This window comes from Palaemon carinicauda, chromosome 14 (genome assembly GCF_036898095.1).
Source record: "Palaemon carinicauda isolate YSFRI2023 chromosome 14, ASM3689809v2, whole genome shotgun sequence".
Classification (NCBI taxonomy): domain Eukaryota; kingdom Metazoa; phylum Arthropoda; class Malacostraca; order Decapoda; family Palaemonidae; genus Palaemon; species Palaemon carinicauda.
In genome coordinates, this window is record NC_090738.1 from 45,041,661 (window position 1) to 45,055,004 (window position 13,344).

The 13,344-nt window shown below is 39.7% G+C and overlaps 2 protein-coding genes across 3 annotated transcripts in view; one reads left to right on the plus strand and one right to left on the minus strand.

The window, feature by feature from the left end:
- Positions 1 to 11,194, plus strand: part of LOC137653563 (protein hobbit-like) — a 107,058-nt gene extending 95,864 nt beyond the window's left edge. For both annotated transcript variants that reach the window (XM_068387070.1, XM_068387071.1), the window contains exon 8: positions 7,615 to 11,194. In XM_068387070.1, coding sequence (XP_068243171.1) covers positions 7,615 to 7,665 — 51 coding nt within the window. In that variant the 3' untranslated portion in view covers positions 7,666 to 11,194. The remainder of the gene's footprint in view (positions 1 to 7,614) is intronic.
- LOC137653565 (protein hobbit-like) overlaps positions 1 to 13,344 on the minus strand; it is a 572,883-nt gene that overhangs the window by 181,373 nt on the left and 378,166 nt on the right.

The following is a 13,344-nucleotide window of genomic DNA, read 5'->3' on the forward strand; positions in this document are numbered from 1 at the left end:
AGCTCCTTCTTTGGGCGAAGGAGAACGGGATAAACCTGCTGACGAGGTTTGTTCAGGGACAGAAGAATGTGAGGGCGGACATGCTCAGCAGGAAAGGGCAGGTCCTTCCCACAGAATGGACCCTCAACCAACAGGTCTGTCAGAGTCTCTGGAGGCTGTGGGGGAGACCCCTCATCGATCTTTTCGCCTCCAACTTATCCAAGCGGATCCCCATCTATTGCTCCCTAGTTCCGGACAGAGAGGCAATAGCAGTAGACGCCTTTTTGATGGGGACGGGGATGGACACTTATGCTTTTCCCCCGTTCAAGATCATCAATCTGGTAGTCAGGAAATTCGCCCTCCTCGATTCGGGACGGATGATCCTGATAGCTCCGTTCTGGCCGATGAGGGAATGGTTCACGGAGGTGGTGGACTTGTTGATGGACTTTCCAAGAAGCCTCCCTGCAAGTCCAAATCTGCTCAGACAACCCCACTTCGAGAGATATCATCAAAACCCCCTCGCTCTCAATCTGACTGCCTTCAGACTATCGAGAAGCTCGTCAGATCGAGAGGCTTTTCAGCGCAAGCTGCGAAAGCTATCGCCAGAGCGAGGAGGGTCTCTTCGCAGAGGGTCTACCAGTCCAAGTGGGAGACTTTTAGGGCTTGGTGTAGGAAGCACAAGATTTCCTCATCCACTACCTCTGTGAGCCAGATTGCGGATTTCTTGTTGTACCTCAGACAGGACGCTAAGCTAGCTGTGTCCACTATCAAAGGGTACAAAAGTATGCTCTCTTCCGTCTGTCGGCATAGAGGCTTGGACTTGTCTCGCGATAAGGACTTACATGACCTCTTGAAGTCTTTTGAGACGACCAAGCAGACCCAGTTAAAGCCCCCTTCTTGGAACCTTGATGTGGTTCTTAAATTTCTGTGCACCAAGAGATTTGAGCCCATCTCACAGGCTCCCCTTAGGGAGGTTACCAAGAAGACCCTCTTTCTTTTGGCCTTAGCAACAGCTAAAAGAGTTAGTGAAGTCCATGCAATTGAAAAACAGGTAGGCTTCAATCTGAATGGGGCAGTTTGTGCCTTGAGATTAGACTTTCTCGCTAAGAACGAGAACCCTTCTAAGCCCTGGCCGAGGACCTTTGAGGTTCCTAACTTGACCAACCTAGTGGGTCAAGAGCAAGAGAGGCTGCTCTGTCCAGTACGAGCCCTCAAGACCTACTTATCTTGCACGAAAAGTGTGAGAGGCTCTTCTAGCTCCCTGTGGTGTTCTGTGAAAGATCCTCAAAAGCCCCTTTCCAAGAACGCTTTGTCCTTTTTCCTGAGGGAAGTGATAAGAGAAGCGCATCTCTTGTGTGAGGAGGAACACTTCGGACGTTTAAAAGTGCAAGCTCACGAAGTGAGGGCCATTGCGACCTCGCTTGCTTACCGCAAGAACATGTCGCTCCATCAAATTATGGATGCGACATTCTGGAGGAGCAACTCTGTGTTCGCCTCTCATTACCTCAGAGAGGTGAGGGTGGATTATGAGAAATGTTATACCTTGGGACCATACGTAGCTACGGCTTCTGTATTAGGCAAAGGAGTTACTACCTCCCCTCAACCTTAGTTTTGTTTACTTGTACATAGGTTGGTGTATTTTTTATTGGTTGTCTGAGGACTTCGACTTGTGTATAGTCACCGCAGTCTAGTTAGATAATTTTTATCTACTTTGCAAATGTTAGGTGGTTGGTTTGGTAAAGTTGCGGTTTTTTATTTTGGGCAATAGGTAGTCCTGAAGTCTAGTCAGATTGTTGGTCTCACCCCGTTGACAGACTCGATTGAGTGTTTTCAGCACTGCAGGTCACATCCTGGCTGACACTCCTAAGGGAAAGCGACTCAAGAGGCAGGAACCTTTGAAGTCAGCTACCTTAGCAGGTAAGGAATCAAGGTGTTTATTTATCCTACAACTTTTTTGGTTGTTTCCCCAACGATATTACTGTCTATCACCCTCCTCCAAGTGTGTTAATCAGCTATGTATATATAACTGCCAGGTAAGTTCTATTCATAAAAATGGAGTTTTTATGATAAAACAAAGTTTTATGAATACTTACCTGGCAGTTATATATACATTCGAAGGCCCACCCACCTCCCCTCAGGAGACAGGTCGGGCATAGATGAACTGAAGAACAGAAAACGGGAATGATTCCTCCTACCACCCTTTAACGGGTGTTACCACCCAACCACCACAAGGCGGTTGCCTAGTTTTAGAAAAATTCTGCCGAAATAGAGATAATTAGCTATGTATATATAACTGCCAGGTAAGTATTCATAAAACTTTGTTTTATCATAAAAACTCCATTTTTATTCATGCCTAATGTGAAATTATTGAAAAATTCGATTTCAGTGAAGTAAGTGCAAAAACAGAAAATCGTAGTGATAAAGTGATAATTGCGCAAAGTGTTTTTTAGTGTTGCGACCGAGGGTTCGTCTGTTCGTGCTTGTCGTTCACCTAGTCCGATACCTCTTTCAGGCTCCCATGCTACCAGGGAGAAGTAATGTCGTAGGACTTATGGGGACGAGAGGCTTTAACCAACGAACAAACGTTCCCTCTATGGTATCGGGCGTGTCTAGCAAGATCGCCCCTACCATAAGACGAGCGAGGCTGTTTTTCTCCTCGTCATCCGAAGGCTTCTCGCAAAAGAAATCTTAGAGCAAAGTTTCTAGACCCTTAAAGCGGAAGTCAGTCCATTCAGGACAGGTCCAGCGTCCTGGCTGTAGCCATGGGGACAGCTCTGACCCTTTGCAGTCATCGGAAGACGATTTGCCTATTAAACGCAAGCGTAACACGGGGTCCGAGGGTTGCGGTAAAGGCAATGTTTTGCCAACACAGACGTTACCGTCATCTCGGCCCGTCCCGACTCCTGTTGATCCTAAATGGGTTGTCCTGCAGGACATGCAGACTAAGCTTGCCTCCCTTATGGAGAAGTATGACGTTGAGCAGGTTCACGATGAACCTTCGCTTTCGAGTCGCCGTTACACTAAACGAGAGACTGGCCGTCAGCCGCCCAAATGAGCATTTACTCGTCCGTTTGACGTTATGAAACGTGATGTCGGGAGTTTGTCACGTCAGTCACGTGACTTGGATCCTTACTCGCTGCAGTCCCGTGTTGACTTTCAGCCGCTGCCGCAGCCTCGTGTTGACGTTCAGCCGCTGCCGCAGTCTAGTGTTGACGTTCAGGACGCTCGCCAACCAGCTCAGTTGCCTTGTTTTGACGTTGAACGTCAAGCACCGCAGTCAAGAGTTGTTTTAACTGCTCTATCTAGGCAGTCAAGGCAGTCTCGACTTGACGTCGAGCGTCCTCCCGCACCTGTTGTTGTTGCTGGTCAGTCCTTTAAGCAGTTATATGACGTAGCGTCCTTGACTGCTACTGATGCTCCTTTGCGTGTGGACTCTGCTTGTCAAGCATTGCCACCACGGCAGGTCTCTCCCTTGCTTGAGACTCGGCAATTGTCGGACGAGGTTCCTTCAGATGAGGAAGTTGCTGATCCCCCTCCTACTGATATTCCCTTGGGGACTCTGTCAGACGGAGAGGAGCCTAAAGCTGCTCAGCCCTCTATGGACTTTAAATAAATCATGCTGATTTTTAAGGATCTTTGTCCGGACCATTTTGTAACTGCTGCTCCTCGTTCGCCTAAACGTCAGAGTTTACACTAGGCCTAGCTACTTCGAAGCCGTTGTTTTCTAAGCTAGTGCTCTCTCGCTCTTCTAAGAGAGCTTTACGTTTTCTAGGCGACTGGTTGATCACCAGGAGGAGTTTGGGGGAGACAGCCTTTGCTTTCCCTCCTTTTAAACTGGCTTATAGAGCGAGCGTCTGGTATGACACGGGAGAAGTTCTCGGCTTGGGAGTTCCTGCCTCTGCCCAGATAGACTTCTCAAGCCTCATAGACTCTCCCTGGCGCCTGGCCATGAGACGCTCCAAGATTTTATGGTCGGCTTCAAAGCTAGACCATCTCCTGTTAGGAGTTTTTCGAGCGTTTGAAGTTTTGCTGTACAATTATGTCATGCATAAACAAGGCTATCAGGGATGGCTCCAATGATCTGACAGCCACGTTCTCTGCAGGAACAAGACTATCAGGGATGGCTCCAATGATCTGGCAGCCACGTTCACTGCAGGAGTACGTAAGATGCAAGTGCGCTCAATGTGTTCATTGTCAAGACAAACTTCACGATGAAGTCTACCAAGCTGTCTTGACAGCATTAATGGAAGGCGACTGGATGGTCTCTCTCGACCTTCAGGATGCATACTTCCACATCCCGATTCATCCAAACTTTCAACTACATCTGAGGTTTGTGGACGGGAAAGTAATGTACCACTGTCGAGCACTGTACTCCGACCTCATTCCTGCTCCTCTTGTTTTTACAAGGCCCTTGCAAAATGTAGCAAGCTTTCTACATTTTTTGAGGATTCAGAGCCTCCCTTTATTTTGACGACTGGCTAATCAGGGCGTTCGTCATTATATCACTGTCTGGAGAGCCTCTAATGGACATTAGACCTAACCAAGGAGCTAGGTCTCATAGTGAACGTAGAGAAGTCGTAACTTACAGTATCCCATCCCAGATTATTCTTTTTTTTGGGAGTGGAGATACAGTGTCTGATTTTTCGACCCTTTTCGTCTCCCGCAAGAATGGAACAAGCTCTGTTAAAAGTCCTTCACTTGCAAGAGAAAAACAGTTGCTCTGTAAGAGTTTGAACTAGCCTCGTGGGAACTCTTTCATCGCTGGAGTAGTTTATCTCTCTGGGGAGACTCAACCTATGCCCTTTCCTATTTCACCTAAACATTGGAACAAGGAGAAGGGCTTAGTGAGTATCTCTTTCCCAATCTCCAACTCAGTCTAGACATGTCTGACTTGGTGGGACAGCAACATCAGACTTCGAGAAGGTCTTTCTCTTGCGATCAAGAACCCAAACCATGTGTTGTTTTCAGAGCAGCGGGTTTGGGTTAGGGAGTTCCACTGGACAGTCTGGAAGGCTCGGTTCTTTGATCCACGGATCAGAAGGAACTCCTTCTAAGGCAGTAACATCTCTCCTTTGGCGAGATTTGTGCAGAAATGAATGTCTTGGCGGACGGCCTCAGCAGAAGAGGACAAGTCTTCTCCATGGAGTGGACGTTGCATAAGACTGTGTGCGAGAAGCTATGGATGACATGGGGTCTACCCACCATAGATCTTTTTGCTACTCTCTCTGACAAAGAGGCTCTCGACTTACTGCTTTCCAGTTCCAGATCCAGAGGCAGCTCACATAGACGCTTTCCTGCTGGACTGGTCTCACCTGGACGTTTATGCCTTTCCACCTTTCAAGATCCTAGACAAGGTGCTGCAGAAGTTCACCTCTCACGAAGGGACCAGGTTGACATTGGTTGCTCCACTCTGGCCCGCGAGAGAGTGAGTAACAGAGGTACTTCAATGGCTGGTAGACGTTCCAAGGAGTCTACCTTTAAGGATGGATCTCTTACGGCAGCCACGTAAGGAGTCTTCATCAAAGCCTCCCCGCGCTTCGTCTGACTGCCTTCAGACTATCGAAAGACTCTCAAGAGCTAGAGGATTTTCGAAGGGGGCAGCCAGAACGATTGCGAGAGCTAGGAGAGCATCTACCATCAAGGTCTATCAGTCGAAGTGGGAAGTCTTTAGAGACTGGTGCAAGTCATCATCCATTTCCTCTTCCAGTACCTCTGTAGCCCAAATTGCAGACTTTCTCCTACATCTGAGAAATGTTCGCTCCCTCTCAGCGCCCACTATTAAGGGCTACAGGAGCATGTTGGCGTCTGTGTTCAGACATAGAGGCTTAGATCTGTCCAATAATCAAGATCTCCAAGATCTCCTTAAGTCCTTCGAGACCTCTAAGGAGCGTCGTATGGCAACTCCTGGATGGAACTTAGACGTGGTCCTAAGGTTCCTAATGTCCGACAGGTTTGAGCCATTACATTCAGCCTCCCTGAAGGATCTCACAATCAAGACGCTTTTCTTAGTGTGCTTGGCTTCGGCTAAAAGGGTCAGTGAGATCCATGCCTTCAGTAGGAACATCGGCTTTTCTACAGATAAAGCCACATGTTCACTTCAGCTTGGTTTTCTTGGCCAAAAATGAACTGCCTTCTCATCCTTGGCCTAAGTCATTTGATATACCTTGCCTGTCAGAGATCGTAGGCAACGAGCTTGAAAGAGTGCTGTGTCCAGTTAGAGCTCTGAAGTTTTATTTAGCTCGGACTAAATCCTTACGAGGTGGATATGAGGCTTTGTGGTGCTCAGTTAAGAAGCCTTCATTGCCTATGTCAAAGAATGCTTTGTCATATTTTATTAGATTTTTAATCCGAGAGGCTCATTCTCACTTGAGTGAAAAAGATTGTTGCTTGCTTAAGGTTAAGACGCACGAAGTAAGAGCTATAGCAACTTCTGTGGCCTTTAAGCAAAACAGATCTCTGCGAAGTATTATGGACGCGACCGTTTGGAGAAGCAAGTCGGTGTTCGCGTCATTTTACTTAAAAGATGTCCAGACTCTTTATGAGGACTGCTACACACTGGGTCCATTCGTTGCAGCGAGTGCAGTAGTGGGTAAGGGTTCTACCACTACATTCCTTTAATTCCAATATCCTTTTAATCTTCTCTTGAAATGTTTTTAATTGGGTTGTACGGAAGGCTAAGAAGCCTTTCGCATCCTTTTTGATTTGGCGGGTGGTCAAATGTCATTTCTTGAGAGCTCCCAGATTAAGGGTTTTGATGAGGTCCTGTTGTATGGGTTGTCGCCCTAGATACTTCAGCTCCTGGGAGTCTTTCAGCATCCTAAGAGGATGGCTGGGCTTCGTGAGGAAAGCGGACTAACAAGGCAGAGTAATCGTTAGAGTCAGCTTCCTTACCAGGTACCTATATTTATTTGGGTTTTGTTATGATATAACTGTCAAAAACTCTAAGCATATACGCCGTAAACTGTATTAATACTGGTCTCTACCCACCACCATGGGTGTGAATCAGCTATTATATATTCACCGGCTAAGTTTAATATTTAAAAATGATATTTTGATTATAAAATAAATTTTTGAATATACTTACCCGGTGAATATATAAATTAAAGGCCCCCCCTTCCTCCCCGATAGAGACCCAGCGGGATGAGAAGAACTGGAGCTGTTTACATGTATATGCGGTATCTGGCCGATAGTCGGCGCTGGTGGGCACACCCGTTACCTTCATGGCGATCGCTCGCGAGTTTTTGAATTCTGTCGAGCCGTCGGAGACGTCAGCTATTATATATTCACCGGGTAAGTATATTCAAAAATTTATTTTATAATCAAAATATCATTTTTCCTTCGTCAAAATCCCTTTATTTTTCAACCTAAAATCACATAATTTACTTTTCATTAAGAGGACATTATTGTAGATTATAAGGAAAGAACAATTAAAATAAATAACTTTAAAAAAAATATTCAAAGAGCGAGAGAATACTGAACTGAGGTGAAATTTTTACTATTACATTATTGTCTTACATATTGTAGTATTTTTTTTATATTAACAAATGTTACCTAAACATATAAAATTATTGTGTCTGCTTTGAACACATTGATGGTATGAACAACTACTGTACCATATTCATTTTCTTGTTTCAGCCACCAGAATCAAAAGGAAGCAAGAAAAACCTCTTCAAATTTAATAGATAGTATAAGTAAATAACTGTTATTCTGAATAAAACAAATCTGTTTCCCATAATGACTTGTATTTAAATTCTTTTTTGTTGACAAAGTAATGATACACACCTCAGGTTAATATGTGGATAAGTAAACGTTTTTTTAACAGAGTTTAATGTTTATTGTTGTTTTAGCTAAACTGAATTGTGGACCATTATGTCAATGTTGCTTCCAGAATGTTTGGTGTAGCAGTCACCATGTTTATTTGTATCAAACGTCTGTGGCAATGCATAATAATAAAGTCAAGAAACAATATGCTCACACTCACAATAGGGAAGTAACTTATGATATAGTTTTTAGATACAGTAATGTTGTATTCACAAAAATTCTCTTTGAATTGAGGTACTTTATTGTAATTGGTAATGTTTTGTTGAATTATATCAGGTAGTGGTGGCTGTGGTAAATTAAGATTTTAGAAGTTGGTTGTAGCTCAATTGTTAAATCTGATGTGGCCACTGAAAATTAGCTTTACATTACCATAATTTTTATTCAAATGTGATCAAAAGAATATCTGAAAGATTTGTTTCATATTCTTTGCTGTGTTTAATCCATGATTAATAATTTAAAAAAAAAAAATGTGATTTAGGTGTAGAAAATGTTAACTATTTGTTTTAAATATGCAGATGGATATTGGTTACGTTTATCCACTTTACCATTATCCACTGTAATAAATTGTCTTGCAAATTGTAGTTTTGACAAAGGGAACATACAGATACATTTTCTGCCAATTTGGTTGTGGAATGGTGGGTCCAAATATGTGCACATAACTTATGGTTTTAAGGGACTTCAGCACTGACTTGAATATTTAGCTCATTTTTCTTGTGAAAGGGTTGCAAAATGTGCACATTTAGATGGTAATGGTTTTTATGTACAAAAATTTAGGTAATATATTGCAATCCTAATAGTCCAGTATCATTAAGGTTATTCACTGTATCCCTCCCTTATAGTTAAAAGCTCAAATACAAACTGTAAATGCTACAGTTATTTGTTTCCTCAACTATAAGGGTTAAATCTATCTTCAAAATGATGGTAGTTTTTGAAGATTTTTATCTCTGTATTTTACTGAAGAGCCTTGACTGAAGTTTATGGTTGTTTACATCATCATATAATATTTATGTTAAAGAAGTTTCACTTGTGTTGACTAACCAAATTATAGATTCTTACCAGATAAGTTGTTGCTTTATTATAGATTTTGTACTGTATACATTTGATTTCATCCAATTTTATTTTAAAGAAAAATGTAGCTAGCATTAATGATTTTTTTTTTTGAAACTTTTAATGATGTGCAATTATATAGCACCTTTTACTATACTGTACTATAGTGGGGTGTAACAATGTTTTTTTAGTTTATGCTTTGTCTTCTTGTGTCCTGCATTTATTTTCAATAATGAACAATGTAAAAGCAATGGAATATTGAGAACTCTCTGTGCACATGCAGCACTTTCTTGTCTTGCATCTGAGGCATAAAAGATAGTTCTTCAGAAGGCACACCTCATTTGTAATACACTGTTCCTTGGCTACCCATATGTATCTTTAAAGTTTCAGGTAAATGTTGGGATGGTAAGTAGTAACAGTAATTTTTAGTTGTAGATTTCAAATTATAATATATTAAAGAATATTGTTTTAACATGTAAAATATTTCTTTTAAATTAAAATATGTATAATTTATCGAAAAGAGTATTGTATTCTGTGATTAAGAAAAGTTATCGGTTTAATGTAGCATAAACTGTTTACAGTTTGATTGCATTACAGGAATATTTACCACAATATTCTGTGATTATGAAGAAGAATAGCAGATAAAATATTAAGAATTATACTTTTTTAAAGAAAGGCTTTCATACATTTTGTAAGAACATTTACGGTATTCTCAATAGGTTTTAGGCCAAATGATATTTTTATTCGTCCATGGATTACCGGTATGTTTTATACCTCTGATGCAACGTTAATTTTATGTTGTTTGTGATAATATATTTAGATGTAAATGCCACACTCAATTAGTCATTCTATATTAGAAACTACAGGAAATATCCTAAATCTATGGTAGTTTTATAATCATATTATCACAAGATGTATAAAAGATTGAAGGAAGAGCTATGTAATACTTTGACAATAAGAGTGTCTTGCTTGACTTCACTTATATCAGTTATGTACGTACGGTAGTACATTATAATTGAATACATAAAGAAAGGCATATTACATAAGACTATCGTTATGAAAGTATTTTAAAATTATTTCATTCACTTTTTGACAGTGCAAGCTTAAGTATATTAAGATATTAAAAATGTAATTCAATTATCCAGCAATGGAAACAAAAACTTTTGGAGCGCTTTATTTCTTTTCTATTTCCTAAAGGAAATTACAGTAAATGTATTAGTTTGACTAATACTTTGCAGCACAGTCATTTAAATTCATTGTAAGAACATTATGGCCTGTAGCTAAATATCTTATAAAGTTTAGCATGCACAGATCATTGTTAATGGTAGTTGAGGCTCTTGATAGTGTCTTTTTTGTTGCATTCTATCTATTCTTTATTTTAATGCATTTTAGTTTCTTACCACATAGCTGTCTATCATCTCTAACTAAGTCTCTTCTCAGATTTGTCCGTTAGAAACAAGTTCATCTTTCTAACCTTTCAAGTCTTGACATTCAACTCGAAGGTCTGTGTAAACGACTTAATATTGTAATAAGAAAAGCTATATTGTATTGTCTATTTATATTTGAAAAATATGTGAAATTGCTTACATTTAGTTCCTTTAACCATTTTTATAATGTGAATGTTCTTGATTTAAGATTTGCCAGTACTTTTGTAAAATTTCATGCTCTTTGATAGGAGTTTTATACCAAAGACTAGATATTCTTCTTTTATCTATTTTCTCTCAACAAATCATACAATACTTTGAACTTTTAAACCTTTCATATATGACTCTCACCTTTATTATGTTTGAATCAACTTTCATATTTCATTTGTAGTTATACTTTAACTTTTAAGTTAATTTTAGAGACATTATTTCACTAAAATTAACAAAAACTGTGTTTTTTGTCCTTGTTCATAACATTGTAATAGAGAAGTAGGAAGTGCTCTCTCTGTAAGTCATGTTAGCATTAAGTTTTTATTATACATACAGTTTATTGTGGGTATGTGGATATTTTTTTTTTCTATTCTAATATGAACAAACAGAGTAACTGCTGATAAGGCCCTCACTTATTTCTTGTGCGCTTGAGGTTAGTTTTAGGTATCTTCTCTGTCTTGTCAATAACACATTTTCACTATTAACAATATTTTATATAGTGCAAACATTCTCTCTCTCTCTCTCTCTCTCTCTCTCTCTCTCTCTCTCTCTCTCTCTCTCTCTCTCTCTCTCTCTCTCTCTCTCCCGATAATATTAAGAACTGTATTGTGTACACATTTAATACTCTCTCTCTCTCTCTCTCTCTCTCTCTCTCTCTCTCTCTCTCTCTCTCTCTCTCTCTCTCTCTCTCTCTCTCTCTCTCTCTCTCTCTCCTGATAATATTAAGAACTGTATTGTGTACACATTTAATACACATTGTTATACACTAATGCAAACAATAAAGTTTTCTTTTTAAGCACTAATTTTCTTTATGTAATTAATTTTCTTTATGTAATTCAAAAGATGAAGTAAGAATTATTTCTGAGATCAGAAATATTATTTCTTGACTCCATCAAGAAATTTTTGCATTTGAATGCAAGTGTGGTAATAGACAATAAATGAGAGCAACTGATCCTTTTTTTCAATGTCGCCTCCTTGAGTTTTTATTAACTGGAAATTTAGAAATGTCATATATTTTGAAGCCACACTAATCCTAGGAAATATTTTGTTTTATCAATCACCAAGGAATTTTTCACATAGTTGTGGGTTGCTCTATTAGGATAGAAACTGCAGCCTCGTCGTACTTCAGCTGCTGAAATCAGGATAAAATAATTTCACAGAAAACTGTTGCGGTATCACCTGCTTCAACCCAAAGAGGATAGTAAATATCAGTGCTCCTCACATGGTGCACTGTATGTAATTCTAAAGGGTCTTTGCAGTAACCCTTCTGCCCCTAGCTGCACCAGCATCCACTCTTCAGCCTAAGATTTTATCTTCATTCTCAAATAGTGCAACTGATACCCTCCACTTGTACCATGGCACTGAATGGCCTCCTAAACTCCAGAACTTGGCCATATGGCCTAAATTCCATAAATTCAAAATCTACTGCTGTACATACATGTTTTATGTATGCTATCTGTTACTTGATTTGTATGCGGTACATATTACCTTACTGTCTGCTTTTACTATTTATTTGTTACCTAAGACTCTTCCCACCTTGCTATCGAGCTTCTTTAACTTTTATCTTGCTCCAATTTTGTTATAAGAGCAAAGCCCTTGGATGAGTTGTAAGGAACTCTCTAAATGTTGTTCACTGTTCCTCTAAAATCAATATATCATAATGAAAAATTATGATAAAATCAAGAGAAGTAGGTACTCATACTGTACAAGGCTATGTGATAGGTAGTAAGTTGGCCAAGGCACCAGCCATCTATTGAGATACTACTGCTAGAAAGTTATTGGATCCTTTGACTGGCCAGGCAGTACTACATTGGATTCCGCCCTCTGGTTATGGCTCATTTTCCTTTGCCTGCACATACACTAAATAGTCTGGCATATTCTTTACACATTCTCCTCTTTCCTCATAGACCTGACAAAACTGAGATTACCAAACAATTATTCTTTGCTCAAGAGGTTAACTACTGCACTGTAATTGTGGCTACTTTTCTCTTGGTAAGGGTAGAAGAGAGACTGTAGCTATGGTAAGCAACTCTTCTAGAAGTACCTTGCAAAATCAAACATTTGTTCTCTAGTCTTGGGTAGTGCCATAGCTTCTACACTATGGTATCCCATTGTCTTGGGTTAGAGTTCTCTTGCTTGAGGGTACACTCAGGCACAATATTCTATTTGTTTCCTTATTCCCTTTCCTTACTGGGCTATTTTCATTTTTGGACCCATAGGGCTTATAGTATCCTGCTTTACCAATTTGGTTTTGTAGCTTAGCAAGTAATGATGATAATATCATAAATTTGAGCAGTCAACTGTTGCAGATATTGTACAAACTGGAAATATAATGGAAGAAAAACTTCAGATTGAGGAAAGATTTAGATGTGGAGAAAATTAAGAGTGAATGTTTGGAAATTAAGGATAGGTAAGCAAAAACCAGTGAGATGAATGAATGGATTTTAGTATGGCGATAGAAGAAATGAACTGGTTGACTCTTATTGGTGATCGGAAGTAAATGTCGTGAATAGTTATATGATGAGAGAAAGGTGAATTACAGTAAGAGTAAAGCCAAAAAAGTAACAAAATCACTATTAATTATTTGGAGTATGAATGTGCATGCAATGCAATTTGAAAAAATATATTGATCAGAAAATGGGGTATCAACGTTTTTTTGTATTATTTGATCTAAAATACAAAGGCTAAATCTAAATGACAAAAAAGTGTTGGAACTTAATGAAGTATTAGTGTAATTTGTACTGTTCTGTATATGATGGTGAGATGGGCCTATGAGAGAAGAATATACTGTTGTGATGTAGTAATGATGTTAACATAAGTGAAATTTCTGGATTTGAAAGTTTTCATATGGAGGAAATGAAAA